This window comes from Schistocerca serialis, chromosome 4 (genome assembly GCF_023864345.2).
Source record: "Schistocerca serialis cubense isolate TAMUIC-IGC-003099 chromosome 4, iqSchSeri2.2, whole genome shotgun sequence".
Classification (NCBI taxonomy): Eukaryota; Metazoa; Arthropoda; class Insecta; order Orthoptera; family Acrididae; genus Schistocerca; species Schistocerca serialis.
Window position 1 is genome coordinate 896,507,852 of NC_064641.1, and position 18,862 is coordinate 896,526,713.

At 39.6% G+C, this 18,862-nt stretch overlaps 1 protein-coding gene across 1 annotated transcript in view; it reads left to right on the top strand.

Annotated features, from left to right (window-relative positions):
- LOC126473567 (coiled-coil and C2 domain-containing protein 2A) overlaps nt 1–18,862 on the top strand; it is a 574,642-nt gene that overhangs the window by 440,140 nt on the left and 115,640 nt on the right. The window contains exon 19 of the mRNA XM_050100701.1: nt 3,776–3,971. Coding sequence (XP_049956658.1) covers nt 3,776–3,971 — 196 coding nt within the window. The remainder of the gene's footprint in view (nt 1–3,775; nt 3,972–18,862) is intronic.

Genomic DNA, 18,862 nt, shown 5'->3' on the forward strand with positions numbered 1-18,862 from the left:
TAAAGAAACTATCATTATATGGTTTATTGATGTAGATGAATGATGAAGGATAGTTATAGGTTAACATCTCATTGACAATGAATAAGTGAGAGCAGACAGTTTTTGCACGTATGAAGTTTTTACTTATTAATTTTTGGTATTGTTTGTGAAGGCTTCTCAATGTAATAAACACCAGGTTTATTAGATATATATGTATTATTGTACAGTTTTCACACACTCTTAGTCATTACAGAAATGAAGAAGATAGTATGGATTAGACAAAATCTTTAGGACCCTTTTGGTAAGGTGCTACATTTCTGCATCCCATCACAGAAGATGCCTGTAAAAACAAAGACAGCTTCCTAGGTTGTATGAAATTGTTTGCATCCTCCTCTTCTATGAAGCTCAACAGTTACAAAATAACCTTAAGTAATCCACACATGTCAATCCAGACTGATCTTAGTACCAGAAAAAGAGGAAATCATCAAATTATCAAGTCATGGAAGAGTGACAAAGTACCAGAGGAGATGCAATCTGAAAACATATTTGTGGAAAGCTAATAAATGTATGTAAATATTAATTTTATGTGTATAAATTGTAGGTATATTGTATTGTATATGATTTTGCTGACGAAATCCAATGTAAATTGTTACATAGATTAATAAAGAAATCAATCAATCAATGAAATTTGAGTAACAGTGGGTTTCTCAGATGGCTAGATGTTAATTGTGACTCACACCCTTTAACAAAACAAAAGTGAATAATCACAGTGGCATAATATTCATAATTATTTAAAAACTTTATAAAGTCTTTGAGGCCCAATAGAGTAGTGGTTGACAGAATATAGAAGAAAACTCAGAACAGATGCTGACATATTAAGCAGCTCTTAAACATTGTATCTGTTCATTTGTATACAGAACTCAGAAATGAGACTTCAGAATGACTGCCATTTTTATAGACAGCATTGTTCTTCGGCGATGTTTCAGCAAGTTTTTTACTTGCCATCTTCAGGCGAAGTGTTGGGTTCATGTCTCATCTGGATCTTTATAGCCACTGGACCATGGGCTTCTCTGCATCCTTGGTGCATCCTCGGGCCAATCAGGCACTAGCAGAATCGACATGGCGGCACGTCTCATCTCGGTGCAGCCCGTTTATTCCATTCGCCGCCACCGACCTGCCTCCCTCAGTGCGCTCTTGTCTTATTCTTGATATATTGTGCTCTACATGGTGCTAAGCTGGAACACAATATTATCAAGTATAAGATGAGAGCGCACCGCTGGGGGGCAGGTCGGTGGTGGCAAATGGAATAAACAGTCCGCACCGAGACGAGACGCAAGGAACTGGCGCCCATGGTTCTCCCCCCACCACACGCCACTGCACTGATCCTGCTCATGCCTGATTGGCCTGACTGGCACTGAGGATGCAGAGAATCCCAAGGTCCTGCAGCTATAAAGATCCGGACGAGATGTGAACCTGACACTTCACCTGAAGATGGCAAGTAAGAAACTTGCTGAAATGTTGCTGGAGAACAACGCATTGACTTGGCTGTCAACCAGAGAAGATTTTATCATCAAGATTCACCGAGAAAGCCTGCATTCTCATATAGCACTCAACGTGATTTATCCCCAGCTAAAACTTGATACAAACAGATGTAATAAATTTGGCATCACTGTCGTGTGTCGTGGACATGGGTTGAAACCGTGAAGATATCATCGGGGAACGTGAACCTTACCAGCTTCAGCTTCACTCTGACCCATCTCACCTCATCGTCTCATCCAAACGTGCCAACTTGCTGGATTTCGGCCTACACCTCTCTGATGGTGACATCCATAATTGTGTCTGTATTAAGCCCAGTAACAACCAACAGCGCCTGCATTTTGATAGCTGTCTCCCCTTCCACACCATAAAATCACTCTGATATAGTCAGGCCACTGGTGGACGGTATATCTGCACTGATGAGAATTGCGTTGTCCAGTATGCTGAAGGTCTCACAGAGGCCTTCACAGACAGACACTACCCTCCCAAGGTTATTCTTCAAAGAGATTTCCCATGCCATTTCCTCATACATCCATAATTGTCCCACCACCCCCAAAGAATAAGTTGCAAAGAAGTGCCTCCCGTGTCACCCATCATCACCACGAACTGGAGCATCTAATCCAGACATATCCCTTGCCAAGGCTTTGGTTATCTATCTTTGTGCCCTGAAATGAGGGGCATTCTACCCACCATCCTTCCCATTCCTCCTAACGAGCTATTCTGTCAGCCATCCGACCTACAACATCATGGTCCATCTGTAAGTCACTCCCCCAACCTCTTGCCACAGTGATCACATTCTTGTGTGGTAGATCCAGATGCAACACCACTTGCCTGTTTCCCCCCCCCCCTCCTCCTCCTCCCCCCCCCCCCCCCCCAGCACATTCTGCTCTAGTCCTTGACAGAGGTTTACCCATTGGTGAAAACACCCATTTCGTATGTGAGTTCTGCTGCAATTTCTGTGCAGCATTTCCTTTGGGTGGGATCACCAACCAATTGTCCACCAGAGCGGACGGTCACCACCAAATTGTGCCAGGTGCAGAGTTGATCATCCAGTGGTGCAATACACTGCTGAGCATAACATCCTTCAGTTCAATGGCTGTTTCACACCCCGTGCCATCTGAATCCTTCCCTGTAGCAGCAACCTTTCTGAACTACATAGATGGAAGCTATCCTCAGCACACATCCTTTGTTCTTGTAATCCTCTTTTTCTCAGTCTTCACACCCTACTCAGTGGTTGTCACTTCTTCCATTCTGTCACCTCCTCCCAACCCACACCTCTACATCAGTTTCACTGTGTGCCACACCTCCACACCTCACAGGCTCCAGTGCAGATGTGTCACATTCCTAGCCAGTGCACCTGCCACCTCCCCCTCCCACTTCCACACCTGCTGCCTCTCTTTTGGCCACAGGAGGGATAGATAGATAGAGAGAGAGAGAGAGAGAGAGAGAGAGAGAGAGATAGGCAGTGAGGAATTATTTGTACCCTAGCTCTTCGATGAATTTCTTTTGAAAGCCTGTCTTTTTTGGTGCCTGTCAGTGACTCACCACTTATGGTATTCATTGACGGGCACCTTTACTCCCAAATTATTTAAGAATATCTAGAGATGTTTCATATGTATGACTAATGAAAATAATGAGTACAGAGTGTGGCAGAATAATTAAGCAAAGTTGCTTCTGGGAATGATAACACATCATTTGGGATAAGAGGATTGCTTGTCTGTGGCAACTAACAAGTATTATCTCAGAGAAAAACTGATCACATGAAGTTCATAATACCAACGAAACAAGAGAACTGGCTGACCATTGTTGAGAGTGATGTGCAAGATGACACTTATTTATGTATCTGTTGATCCAGACATCATAACAAAATAAATTAATTACATCAGCACCATCATCACACCAAACTGTGAAATTTTCACCTGGGCATTGTGTTTTATGGTATAAGTCATTACAAGTGAAATACAGTAAGTAACTAGCTTAGATATAAAACATGACTTACTTACAAAGGGATATACTTATTTTAATAATTTGTTACTACCAATATCACAGTTTCATCTTGCGATACACTTTGACAGTTTGCATTTTCCAAGAAGTAACTCAACATATGTAATTAATTTTACATCTTTAAACTGTAGCATATCACATCTTTACTGTATACTAATTGCATAAATTTGTGGATTAGTCTGAGTAGGCTGTAATTTCATTTAATGTTTATGAAATTGTTTACATATGGTTCAGTAAATTTCTATTAACTTAACAGTCCACCAGGTGGTGATTACTCTCATGGAACACTCCAGTCAATAAAAGATTCTGTTCATTTCAATTTGTTTGATGAGATTGTTATTGACCTTCTGGCTGATGATAGCATAAGGGAGACAAATATACATCAACGACTGGAGAGGAACTGGCTAGGAAGTCTGCAAATTCCATTTTCAACGTTGTACTTCAATTCCCAGGTAAATGATAGAATCAAAATCACCCATTCAATATTTAAATACTTGTAACATCTTTGTTATTTTATTATTATAAAGTTGCTGATATGAAGCTTGTACAGCTGAGTTCTAAAATTTAAAGCTTTTAATTGTTTGTGAGTAATAATGTCTGTTAGAATGTATGAAAAGAGCTGTCTTTTGGAAACTGGTGTGACAGGTATTTATATGAAAAATATAATATTCTTATTAGAGAAGTTTTATTTGCCCACACCACAATAATTATGTATATGGACTACTAGTTTTGATAAATTTTAACTGCCATCTTCAGACCTGAAAGAAATAGTTACAACAGAGTTTTTACAACTGTTTCTTGCAGTCAAGTATTAGTAATTCACTATGAAGAAATTTTTTGCAAAATATGTGCATTACATACCATCTGCATACATCAAACATTGTGCCAGTCTATGTAATGCACTGTCATCTAGTCATGAACATATGGAAGTTCAAATGTAATGTACATAAAAGCAATTATGGAAAATCCAGTGTCAAGATAATTAAATATGCCAGAGGTGCACCTCCCTCATTGGATCAGATGCACCAGTGTGGAACATGTCAAGGAATACACCATAATTGTGCTAACCACTCACTGAAGTTACTGACTCACTCTGTATGTGGTGACAGCTGACTACATACTGACAAGCAAGAACATAGTCAAAGGGGAGGGGCATGGTTCTGGGGCGGGGGATTCTCGATCCACCCTAACACGTAAATATTGTTACACATGACCTAGTTGTCATGTATTGCAATTGAAAGACGTTTTGATTTCCAGTCATATAATGAAAAAGGGATACACACTGTCAATAGTCAGCAACGCCTTCAGTAGATTACCGAGCGAGGTGGCGCAGTGGTTAGACACTGGACTCGCATTCGGGAGGACGACGGTTCAATCCCATGTCCAGCCATCCCGATTTAGGTGTTCCGTGATTTCCCTAAATCGCTCCAGGCAAATGCCGGGATGGTTCCTTTCAAAGGGCACGGCCGACTTCCTTCCCCGTCATTCCCTAATCCGATGAGACCGATGACCTCGCTGTCTGGTCTCCTTCCCCAAACAAACCAATCAACCTTCAGTAGATTTGAAGTATCTATATACTGATAGCACTGTCAGCTATCACCCACCCCTGATTTAGCCAAGAGCAACTTCTCTACATAGTCAACTTTACTTGAGCTCATTTATTGTTTCGTTAATTAGTTCAGTTCTTACTTGCAGTTGGATTTAATGTACATGTTGCCATTTATTGTTTTTGTGCTGTGTACTGTTATGATAGTTGCTAATTGTGGATAAGCTTGTAGCAAGAAAGAAGAGGAAGACTGGTTTTGATTTGTCCACTTGAGTTGCGATAAGTTAAAAATGTGTGTTCTCTACTATAGTAGCCTACTTGCCCATTTCCAGCTGTTTAATGTTAGTACTGGCATCATTATTTGGAGACTGGTAGAACTTTGGGGTTCCAACAATTCTGTATTTCACAAGGCAGTGGAATGGTAAACAATATTACAGATGACATTATATTAAAATCACTGAATAAAATACACCTGGATTGACCTGCGTCACCCAAACATTGCGCTGATCAACAGAAACACCACCAAAACATTGGGTGGCTGCATGTCTTTAAAAAATTTGCTCAAAGTTCTATCATTAGTAGACCAGATGGCAAAATATCACCCAGTCTGGTCACCCAGCTAGTACTCAGTTATGAAAACCAGTTCTGATATGGAATTATGGGGAGGGGTTTGTGGAGAGCAGAAGAGGTATGTGATGGTAACACATTCTACAGTTTCTTTGTTTCTAAAATATTTTTCCAGTGGGCTGTTTGAATTTGCCTGAACGAACTGTTCCATGTACATGTGTCTCCCCGCCCAGCCTTTCATTCAAAATCTATTTATGCTCTTCTAACACTATAATAACTGAAGCAAGGAATTCAATGCCCATTAAATCTAAAAATATGCATATATTTATGTATCATCAAATGGCCAGGCATGCACAATTAAAGAAAAAACATGGCAGTATCAGAGTTTTGTAATACATTTTCTTTTATTTTAAAACAATGTACAAGAACCAGTTTTTCCAAATTCTACAATGACTGGAATAGATCTGCGGGATGAGGTGCTGAGCTAGCAACCCCTGAATTCAGGATGCAAAGTGTTCCAAATCCATCTGCTGGCAACCTTGATAGTGGGTTTCTGTGGTTTCACATTTGCAATTTCAGAGAATGCCAATGTTGATCCCTTGCTATAGGCCACAGTAAGTTACTTCTGAGTTCCTTTCTTTCTTGACAGATTCCAGTTTTCTTAAAGGAGCAGCCTCGCTGTTTAAATGAAAAGAACTGCATCAAAGATGAACAGAACATCTCTTCAATCTCCAAGCACTAAAAGCCACACAATAAATTGATATGTATGTGGCAGCATGCACTGCCTAATATCTTCCAAAAACTTCACACATAAAAATGGGATTCTTCTGTGGTTCATATATTGGGTTTTGTTCAAAATAGAATGTAAGGTTCAAGTGTTTTGGATAGCCTTTGGCCTAGGGACTATTTGTGTACCCAACAGGACTGTCTTAGTGTCACAATCCTAAAGCACAACGTCAAAATATGAAATTACACACTTACTCCTGCTTAGGTTCTTTTTGCATTTGCTGTGGTGTATGGTGGATCTTAAGGGGCTTATGGAGGCACTGTTAGTTATTGGGCAGCACCTTAGAAAAATGGTTTTTTACCCATTTTCCATACCAAAACTGAGCCACAGATTTGGAGGTGGCTATACACAGTAAATGGCTAAAATTTTTACAATATGTTCCAAAGAACCTGATCTCAAACAACTATGAAAATTTTGTAGATATCCTTATCTGTTTCTGAGATACAGAATTCAAAGTTATCTTGCAAGTACATGTCAAATAAGCACATAAAATCCTGTGTGAGTTGAAATCTAAGTAATAAATAAGCACAGTAAATTTCTCAAATTTTAACCTTATATTCTGTAGGCATTTATCTAGAAGTGATATCTTTCCATTTTCAAAAATCTTTATGTCACCAAGAAACACCCCAAAAAGATGATATTTGAGTGCCAAAACTGAGCTGCAGATGCCATGATGACTATCCACAGCAGATGGGTGCAATTTTTACTATACATTCGTAAGAACCCAATCTCAAACAAGCTTGAAAATTTTCTTGTTATCTTTTCCTGTTTCTGAGATATAGAGGTTCAAATTTACCGTGCTAGTAGATATAAAATACATGAGGTGAAAATGTAGTTTACAACATGACATATCATGAAGAAAGATGCTGTAAAATGTCTTTGCTATTATCAGAACAGTTCTGATAATTCCATGTTGTAGTACTGAAGCACATACAGAATTTTTTTGTGTGTAAAATCCAGTCTGAGGTGTAAAATTAGTGTTCTATTATTTCGGTTTCACACAAGAAAACCATCAAAATTTTACTTACCCATACAGTTCTTTTCATATGAGTGACATGCTCTGCTGTAGCAGGAAAAAGTAGGACACCAGTGGAACAATGCTTATGTTGGAACACGAAAAGAGGTGAATATGCTCATGTTTAAATATCTCTGATTGAAAAGTTAGGGTAGTAGCTGCCTCATTCTAGCTTCCTCAGCACCTTTAAAATTTTTCGCAAAATTTGGTATGCAAACATTTCCTGCTTTTTTATGCTGTGAGAGAAGGAGACAGTGGCAGTGAGAGAGTGATGGAAAAGTAATAAGTAATAATAAGTCTGTGGTAGTAGATAGTGGTTGTGGTATAGAAAGAGTAGAGGAGACAGAGTGGCAGTGTGAGAGAAAGAGAGGGACACAGTGGCAGTGAAACATAGTGACAGAGACAGAACAGTGTCAGGATAAGAGTGAAGGAAACAGAACCTGTGGGAGAGTAATAAAGAGGCAGAGAAAGTGGGAAAGGGTGGGAGACAGCGCTAATGAGAGACGGAGTCGATGACAGTGACAACAGTGAAGAATGAGACAGTGACAGTGAGAAGAGACAGCAACAGTGAGAAGGAATAAATGATACAGTAGCAGCAAGGGAGAACAAGAGGAGACAGTGAGAGGAGAGAGCAATAGTAGGACAGAACGAATGAGACTGTGACTGTGAGATGGGAGTCAATGATAGTTAGAGAGACATAATGACAATGAATTGGACTGACTGAGTGAGTGAGAATGGAAAGTGGGAGTGGGTGTATGTGAGCAAATTTTGGGTGGTGGACTAGTAGGCGTGACCAGGTTACCGTTATCATTCTTTACAGCAGGTCCATATTTCTTCATCATCATCATCAGGGTTTCCTTCCAACGAGCCGCGTAGGAACTTTGTGAATGATATGCCTCCATTGGTTTCTGTCCTGGTATAACTTTTCCCTCTCCACTATATCCCATGTTACTCCTCTCCTCTTGCGATCTTCCTTAACCTGGTCTGTCCATCTCTTTCTAGGCTGTGCAATTGGTCTTCTTCCTGGTACCTCCATCCCCAAAAACTGGCATGGAGTTTGAGTAAGGTGCATTCACTTCACGTGACTGAACCACTTCAATCTCAAAGCACTCATCCTCTCATCTGTAGACAATGTCACCTGCAGGTCTCTCCTTACATAGTCATTCCTGACTCTGTCTCTCCTAGTGTTTTGTAGAGCTGACTTAATGAACTTCATTTCACATGTTTGTATTTGACTTTCTACTCTGTTATTTATTGGCAGGAGATAAGTTTTATACATAGTCTGTTTGGCTCTTTGAGGGACTTCCTTGTCCCAGATCAGATTTCATACTTGGTGGAAGAAGCTAGATCTTTTTGTTATTCTGTTTAAAACTTCTAGTTTGGAACTTCCATCATGTGATATGATGTTACCCAGATAATTGAAGCTTTTCACACATTCGACTGTCTCCCTCTCCAGTATGGTGTGACAAGGTGTGGGTGTCCGGCTCATCTTCATTGCTCACAGTTAACTTGATTTTTTTAAATTTTGTGTTCCAGTGTTCTAGTCTCCTCTGAACCTCCATTTCCGTCTCCCCCCAAATAGTGATGTCATCAGCAAAAATAAATACGTTGAGATCTTAATTTTCTTCTTCCTTGATTTCTTTCATGATTGTGTCCATAAGTGTAATGAAGAGTAAAGGGGAGAGTGAACTGCCTTGCTGACCTCTCTTTGTCTTAAACCATTTTGATCTTCCACCTCCTACTTGTACACTGCTCTCACAACCATCTTACAGCATCTGGACCTTTTTAATTAATGAATCAGGAACATTAGGTTTTCTCAAGCATTCCCATATTTTATCCCTTGGTACAGTGTCATATGTTTTTTCCAAATCCACGAATACTACTATCAAGTCCTTTCCTTTTTCCCAAAACTTCTCCATTAACTGATGGAGGGAGAAAATGAGATCTATTGTTCCCCTATTACTTCTGAACCCATGCTGTTGTTCCTCTAATTGGTGTTCTAGAATTTTCCACAATCTTTTTTCTATGACCTTTTCCATTATCTTAAGGCAGTGTGATAACAGTGTGATTCCTCGGTAGTTGGTGCATTTCTTTCTACTACCTTACTTGAACAATGGTATTGTAATTCCTTTCTTCCATTCATCTGGCACTTTGTGTTCTTTCTGTATCACCCCCAGCACCCAGTGTAACCACTGTATTCCATGTATTCCTGTGGCTTTAATCATATCCGCTGTCAGCTCATCCACTCCAGCCGCCTTCCTACTTTTCATCTGTTTGAGGGAATTCTCAGTTTCTAATCAAGAGATTGGATCCTTCTCCTCCTCTAATTCAATGACTTCAGTGTCACTTTCTTGTGCACCTTCCCCATTCAGTAAGATTTCAAAATAACTCTTCATCTCTTCTCTGATACTTTCAGTGTCCCTGATAATATCTCCATCCTCTGTTTCAATCACTTTTATGTCTTCTCTATCAGATCTTTTACTTTTCAATAACCCATATCGCAGTTTTTGGTTCCCTTTGCTATCCTGCTCTAGTTGCTGGGTGAATATTTCCCAACTCTTCTCCTTTTCTTTTTTCACAATTATCTTTGCTTTTAGTTTCTTTTGTCAGTATTCCTTCTCCAGTATTGTCACCTTGTGTTCACCTTTGGTACCAGCCCCTGGTTCTGATTTCTTTTTTCAAACTCCATGTTTTCCTTTGCCATATTACATTTTTTTATTGCATCTTTCACTCTATCGTTCCACCAACTGGTTTCTTTGTTCTTCACTTTACCCTTTGTTTTGCCGCATATCTGCACAGCACTGTCAACTATTGATGTTTTAAATAGGTTCCACTCTTCCTCTACACTATCCCTTTCAGTTTTTGGGAATTTTTGTGCTACTATATTTTGGAAACTTTTCTTATTTTCTTTCATCTTTCAACTTTCACTCTTTAATTTTTGGCATTCTTTGCACAGCGTTCAAACTTTTCATTTTATAATTCAGATCAGATAGTAGTGACCTGTGGTCACTATCCAAGTGCTCACTTGGTATGACTGTAGTGTCCCTTACTTTTCCTCCAATTAAGTTGTCAGTTAATATATAGTCTATAACTGTCTTAGATTTGTCATCCCAGCCATATCTTGTAGTCTTATGGCTGTCTTGTTTCTTGAAGAATGCATTCTTCACTAAAAGATGATTCCTTATGCTCAGATTTAGAATTTCTTCACCCTCCACATTTCATCTTCTGTATCCGAAAGGGCCCATCACCTCCTCATATCGATTTCTATTCATGCTGATCTGAGCATTCAGATCCCCAATTATCATAATGTTATCTTCTCTTACTTGGTCTTCCAGTTCTTCAAGGAATTTAATTTTTTCTTCATCCTTGTACTCTTGCTGAGGTGCGTACACTTGGAGTATAGTAAAACTATTCTTTCTCAAGTTCACTCTTGCTCTAATTATCCTTTCACTTATAAAGCTCACATTTGTAACTAGATCAATGTCTTTGTAAAACACTAACACCACTCCAGTTTTTGCGTCTTTATTGCGACCCTGCCAGTATGATTTGTACCCACCTCTCAGCAATTTAGAGGATATGAGTCTTTCTCCTCTCCATCATGTCTACAATATCTTCAGTCTTTCCTGTCAAGGTTATTACATTTAATGTTCCCACTCTCAACTTGTTTTTGACTTTTTGTTGGATTCTAGTTGTCTGTTCTTGTTTATTGTATCTTCTTGCATTCCTTGGTTTTTATTCAGGCTGTGAAGAGCTGTCATTCATTCCAGGGGAACAAGAAGTGCTGTCTACATTAGGTATTTCTAATCCAAGGCTTGTTCTTTGATTGAAAGCAATAACAACTTTTTCTCATCTGCTGGCCTGCTAAGCCTAATGCATCTGAGGATTTTCTTTCAGAGTTCACTCCCTCAGTCTTTGAAAACCCCTCTTCACCACAAGGCAGTGGTTCCACTCCTCATTTGCACTTAGGAGGGAAAGGGTACCTCCTCCTCCACCAGCTGCGCCATACTAAAGATGTTCTTCTCCACTGTAGCTGCCATTAAGGACTACGCCATATCCCTGGCAAGGGTTGATAATGGTAAGGAAAAAGGAGAGGTTTAGGATAGGATAGGACAGGAGACAGGCTAATGATAGGTCATTGTGGTACACAGTTCGTCTGTCTTCTCCCCTTTGGCCTGTCTGGCATGGGTGACCCTGTTGGTAGCTACACTACCGCCTGCATAGCCCTCTGAATCCAGAGCATGCACACCTTTCTGAATAGGTTTTTAGAAGAGAAAATGAATTACCAAATAAAAAAAATGGTGTCATTTATAAAAGTCATACCTCTGTTCATATCTTTGTAAAAAAACAAAGCTGCAACAAAGGCAGTCATGCTGATTGATGTCCCCCTGACACCTAAAGAACAGAAAAGCTTTTCTTGCTTAATTTTATAGACCAAATAACACTATTTGTATGAAAGCTTCCTGAAACCAAAATAAAAATTTAAAAAATAAGTGAGTGTGTTTCCAGAATACATGAAAAACATGAGCCCCTTTAAGCTCCTCTTTAACGTATCTGACCCCCCTTTGACAAAATCCTTGTGCCAAGCAATAGTTAAATGGTCTGTATTGTATTACAGAGTGACACCAGATGACTGCAGTCTCCTACATGATAACTTAGGAATATAGTACATATATTTTACATGTTTGTATAATATATGCAGAGAAGACAGTAATCTGAAATTACAATTTTTGTATAAAATTCACACATTATAACTAATAGATAGGAAATGGCAGTGTCAGTGAGGTTGAACAGGTGCAACATTTAAAAGCAGAGAATCCACACCACTTAAATTTTGTCAGAACATAAAAGTATTTCATAAGATTCCAGATTAAAATCAAGAAATGTAGTGAACTATGCTCGTGACTCTAAGGAACTTTTAGTGAGACATTTTGTTTCTGTTCTTGACAGAACACTTTTTTACATTTACACAAATATTCACAGTATTTGCATTCGTATTAATGGTATAACAGTAAATTACAGGCCTAGTTGATGCTTATTGACAGGTACTATATGTACAAAGCGTAATTTTGATCTTTGCCACCCAAGAGCTACAAGTTTACACATAATACATCTACACTGTTTAACTTCGTCAGCAAGATGCTGTTTGTAAATGGAAGATGTACAGTTTAATCATAATATGGCATCTGTGTACTGGCAAAGAAGGTAGTCTATATTCATATCAGTGAACTACGTACAAGTGAGAGAAAAAAGGAGAGGGGGAAGGGGGGGGGGGGCAGAAAGGCAAGGGTAGAGGCAATATAGGTGGAATTAAGGACCATGTTGTCAAATAGCTTATCTCAAGCTTAGGTAAATGTGTCCAAGAGACATGTTGTACTAATACATTAAGATGATTATTCAAATTATGTACATAGCAGCAATCTTGTCACTGACATTGTGAAACCCTAAAACTGTCAGTAATATGAGCACACGGCGAGAATGCTATGTACACAACTTGAATAATCATCTTAACGTATTAGTACAACATGTTATACTGCATGTCTCTTGGACATATTTGTCTATGCACGAGATGAGCTGTCTCATGGCATTGTCCTTGACTCCACCTATATTGACCCCCCTCCCTCCCTTTCTTACCCCCACCCCCACCCTTTTCTTTTTCGACTGATTGTAACAGTACGTTGCTGATGATGTTCTTGTGTGGCAGGTGCATATCATAGTCATGTTTTGTATATACTGTACCTGTCAATAAGCATAAACTCTGTCCATCACTGTCATACCATTAATGTATGTACAAACACTTTAAACATTTGTCTAAATGTAAAAAAGTGTTCTGTTGGGAAAAGATATGAACCATCTCCCTAAAAGCCCCTTGCCATCACCTGTCTAATCAACTTCATTTCTTCGTTTTAATCGTGGAATCTTATGAAATATTTTGGTGATGCTTTGACAAAACTTGAGTGATGTGAATTGTCTGCTCTCAAACATTGCACCTGTTGCAGCTTATTGACACTGCCACATCCCATCTCTTAATGAGAAACTGTGTTGAAATTCTTTTAAATTTTATATAAAAGAAGTTGCTGATGAATCTTCTGAGCTGTACAGTCATGGTCAAAGAAACTTTTTGGTTCCTGATATTTTGTCCAGGGCTGTACTTGACATCTTTGAAGCTGCTCCTGGCAATTCTGAGTCTTGCCGACTTATGAGTTGGACATCGGAGAAAGACAAAAATACTGTGTAAAGTGGCCATGGTCGAGTTTACACATGATCAGCAGAGATAATCTTTGTCAGAGATAAAACTTAACTGTCGATTGTTGCCTGACAAGGATAAAAAAAAAAGAGGCATATAATTCAATGATATATGGACAGTGCCTCTGCAGAATGAATAGATAAGTTTTTATCCTTGACAGGCAACAAATTGGTATTTTAAATTTTGTCTCTGACAAAGACTATCTCTGCTGCTCACATGTAAATTCAACCATGCCCACTTTATACAGTATTTGTGTCACTCTCTGATTCCCAACTCATCAGTTAGTGTGACTTAAGTGTTGCCAGGAGCACCTCCAAAGACACCCAGCATGGCTCTGGATGAAATATGAGAAACCAAAAAGTTTCTTTGACTATGACCGTACAGCCCAGAAGATTCATCAGCAATTATAACATCCATATGTGAAAGTCTTCATAGTATGAAAAAAGTTGTAATTGCAGATTATTGTCATCTCTGTATGTATTATACAAACACGGAAAATATGTATGTGGCATATTCTTAGGTTATCATGTAGGAGACCGCTGTCATCTGGTGATACTCTCTAAAGCAATACAGTCCATTTGACTATTGCTTGGTAGTGCATTCTTAGTTGCCAACCTTATGGGTTTTATCCATAACTTTTGTGAGTGGTTACCACAGTTAAATTCTTATTACTTGATGAGTGATGTTGCACTGGTGCGGTGCAACTCTGACATGCTTTATTATAGTCTTGGTGTTGGTTTTTCATAATTGCTTTTATGTATGTTACAGTTGAGCTCCCATGTGTTCATGACTAGATGACAGCACACCACATAGAGTGGCACAAGGTTTGATGTATTTAGATGGTATGTAATGGACATATTTTGAAAAAGAGGTTCTTCATAATGGATTCTGTCTGTAAAAAATTGTTGTAAAAATTTCTTTCAGGTCTGAAGATGGCAATTGAAGTTTTCCAAAACTTGTGGTGCATACATGTAATTACTCCAATGTGGGCGAATAAAACTTACAGCAGTCTCAATCTAGCTTTGAAAATGGCTCTGAGCACTATGGGACTTAACATCTATGGTCATCAGTCCCCTAGAACTTAGAACTAATTAAACCTAACTAACCTAAGAACATCACACAACACCCAGCCATCACGAGGCAGAGAAAATCCCTGACCCCGCCGGGAATCTAACCCGGGAACCCGGGCATGGGAAGCGAGAACGCTACCGCACGACCACGAGATGCGGGCAATCTAGCTTTGAAAGTATGTTTTATTACTAGCAGTGCAGAGTCTAAAAATGGGTTGAAGCAGTTTGACTTTATTGGCTGCTCAATCATTTTTCCTGTTCTTGTCTATAAGATATTCCTGCCAAATTATGAAACAGAATTACTGGGCAGTACTTACCTCAAGTAGGTGAAATGCATAGGACTGCTGACAGGCAAGTATAAAAGTAAAAGGGGACACATGCTCTAGCTTAATTTTTGTCTATCCTTGACCCCAATGGTGTTCCAAAAAGAAAGAATAAAAATAGAAAAGGCAAACGACATCCTACATTTATTATTTTTTCTATGCAGTTAATCCAAAGACCTTTTGTGCTCCAGCACAGAAATCTACAACACTACAAGGATTGGCAAACAAGATTAATATAAAACATACTTACATTGGTCAGTGGTAGTACAATTTCTGTCTCATAATTTATTAGTTTTCTTGAGTGAGTTTTCCTTTGATACAGGTATTCCAGGCAGACATGACTACAGTTCTCTGTGAACAACTGCTAGGAAGGCAGTGGAGCATGTGTGGTGGGGATAGGGAAGAGTACTTTTCATCTTGTCTGATTCCCTCTGTGGGCTCCAGTCAATTCCTGGCATAAAATATATTCAGGTGATTCATAAGTCCCTTCTCCTGCTACAGACAAGGGAGTTGTTTTCTGGTGGACAGCTGTGAAACCTTGTCAGAAACACAGTGTGGCAATTTTGTTGCCCCCAGTGAGTAATTGCCTCAATAGTGAACCAGAAGATCATTCATTGTGTTGTGATGTTTAAAGCTTTCCCGGCTTACTGATTGTTCCATAAAAATACGGGAGAACTGCCGGATATCAGTAACGTCCTGCCACGATATTTCAGCGCAGAGTCTTGTGGCCATCTTCAGGTGAGTGCCACTGTAGTAGTACTGGCGAGTACGCACTGAGCTCCACTATTTAAAGCCTTACTGAGGTGACATTGCGCATGCGCGTTCATAATGGTTCTGTGCGCTGCACCTCGCGCCCTCCAGTGTGAAAGCCTGGCGTATTGGTATCAGGTCGATTTCCATCTTCATGCAGATAACTACGTCGACTACGAAGTTTCTCTATAACAGGATTCCAAGCAGAGTTTAGCTGATAACCGCTATCTATTGGTGAGAGTCTTGTTGTCAGACAATCTTATTTCCACAGATTCATTGATAATCGAGCTCCAAAAGTTTGATGTATGGGCCAAAATTTTTGTGTTGTTGTAATTCATGGAATGGTCTGTGGAAATACAATGTTCGGCGATTGCGGACTTTGTGGGTTGGAGAAGGCGAGTATGCCGTTGGTGTTCCACAATGCGTTCCTGCACAGTTCGTGTTGTTTGCCCTGTATATGATTTGCCGCATTCAGACGGAATTTTGTAAACACCTGGTTTATGCAGGCCCAGGTCGTATTTAACGGACCCCACCAGTGATGAAAGTTTGGAAGGAGGGCGAAAGATGACTCTCACTTGATACTTTCTCAATATTCTGCCTATCTGTGAAAAAATATTCCCAATAAATGGTAGATAAACAGTTGACCTGAAGGCCTCTTCCTCTTCCTTGTTCCGTCGTTTGTAGGTCTTCATCAGAACAGAGTGAGCCATTATGAACGTGCACGCTGAGCAGCGCATGCGCAATGTCACCTCAGTAAGGCTTTAAATAGCGGAGCTCAGCGCGTACTCGCCAGTACTACTACAGTGGCACTCACCTGAAGATGGCCAGAAGACTCTGTGCTGAAATATCGTGGCAGGACATTACTGATATCTGGCAGTTCTCCCGTATTTTTATGGAACATTCATTGTGTTGCAATAAATTATTCTGGGGACTTGAACACTGTTTGGCTAACGGCGAGATGATTGTGGTACTTACTTTTACACAACCAGGCCCATTGGACTGCATGTTGCTACAAGTTTCCTTTTTCATTGTCTTCTATTCTTCACTGCCATCTGCCACCTGTCCACACCTATCTCTGACTGTTGTAGGTCTTAATTGAGGCCATCCCTCCACCTCTTCCTTGGTCTTCCTGGAAGTCTCCTACCTGATGGGATGAAATCCAGGAGCTTCTGTCATCTTCCATCCAAGCCACATGCCCAATCCACTGTAGCTTCTTGCATCTTTTGATTCGTGCTATATTGGTATGTTTGTATGCAACACTGGATCAAAGATCTTCTGTAGCACTTTTCTCTCAGATATGAGAAATTCATGAAAGTCGTGCTTACAGCTATATGCAGTAGTACCACGGATTACACCAAGGTTTTACAGAGTCAAATCTTGAACCTGGACTGAAGCAGTTGTGTTATGCTGTAGAAGGATCATTTCCTGGCTGTATCTTTGCATTGATCTCTACTTCATATGTTGAGTTCTTTCTGAAAAGTATTTAAATTCAAGGACTCTGTTGTAGAAATGGTTTGCCTTCCAGAGTGACTGTAGTTGTACAGTATCTTGACCTTCTCAATGAGCCATAACAAGGTTATCTACCTTATCTTTGTTTATAAGTGGCCCAAATTTACTGGCAGCGATCTCCAGTACCCTGGTCATTTGTTCCAATTCTTCTTTAGAGCTGTTGATTAAGCAGATATCATCTGCATAGGCTAGAGATGACAGCTTCTTCCCTTTGACTTGAATCCCTTCAAAGTCCTTTTTGAAAGTCTCACATATGATCTTCTCAAGGATAAAACTGAACATGGTAAAAGATCATGCATCTCCTTGACTGAGACACATCACAATTTCAAAGTCACCTGTTAGTTGGTCTTCAGTCATCATTGGTCCCTTTCTTGCAGGATCTTTCTCCGGCCACAGCGATGTCGGAGATTTGATGCTTTACCAGATTCCTGATATTCACGGTACACTCATGAAACGGTCATACTGGGAATCCCTCACTTCATCGCTACCTCAGAGATGCTGTATCCCATCACTCGTGCGCTGACTATAACACCACATTCAAATTCACTGAAATCTTGATAACCTGCCATTGTAGCAGTAGTAACCGATCTAACAACTGTGCCTAACACTTGTTGTCTTATATAGGTGTTGCCGACCATAGAACCATATTCGGCCTGCTTACATATCGCTGTATTTGAATATGCATGCCTATACCAGTTTCTTTGGCACTTCAGTGTATTAAGCACAGCTATTTCTCCAACGTTGTCACATTTCAATTTGACACCCTTCTTATGAATTGTGTAAATCAGGGCCATTTTCCATTCTGTTGGTAGTTCTGTTTTGGTGCATATTGTTCGTATCAGCTGGCAAGATGAGTGTAGTACATATTTAAAATTTTGTGTACTTTCTTAGATTTTTGGGTGTTGCAGAGAAGCTGTATCTGACCAAATAGCTGATTGTGTCTGCTGTAGTATTTTAATCTTTCCATTTTTTCCATTTTTATCTAAATATGTAAGATAGTGACACAGTAATACATAGTCAAAGGTGACATAATATCTGTATGATGATAGATCACTACTTGGCAAATATGGGTTGTGCTAAGCAGTAGGCAGATATGTGGTGAAGACGGAAAACTGCTTAGCTTCTCGAGACTTAACAAACAGAAACAAATCACACTCACAGCCACTGTAGTCCCCCGACACTGCCAATTGTTTGTAATAAGTAGCAGTCTTGGCTGGTATGTGTGGCAGGGAAATGGAAGTTATGTGAGGCATGGAAAGGAGTAATGGGGCAAAAGAGGATTATAAAAGATGGTGTTGTGATGAAACTGGCAGGTGCATGCATGGATTGGTTAGGATGTCACTATGAGGATAATTTAGAGACAAAAGCAGAGTACATTATGAAAACAGAGTATTTAGAGTAGGAAAAAAAAGAGATAAATAAATGAGAAAATGTTCTGCTAGAGATGGAGTAGAAAAGACCTCCATAATTTAATATATTCAAAAACCATGTGCTGGGAAAAAATGTTGTGAGCTAATGATTGCTTATTTCTA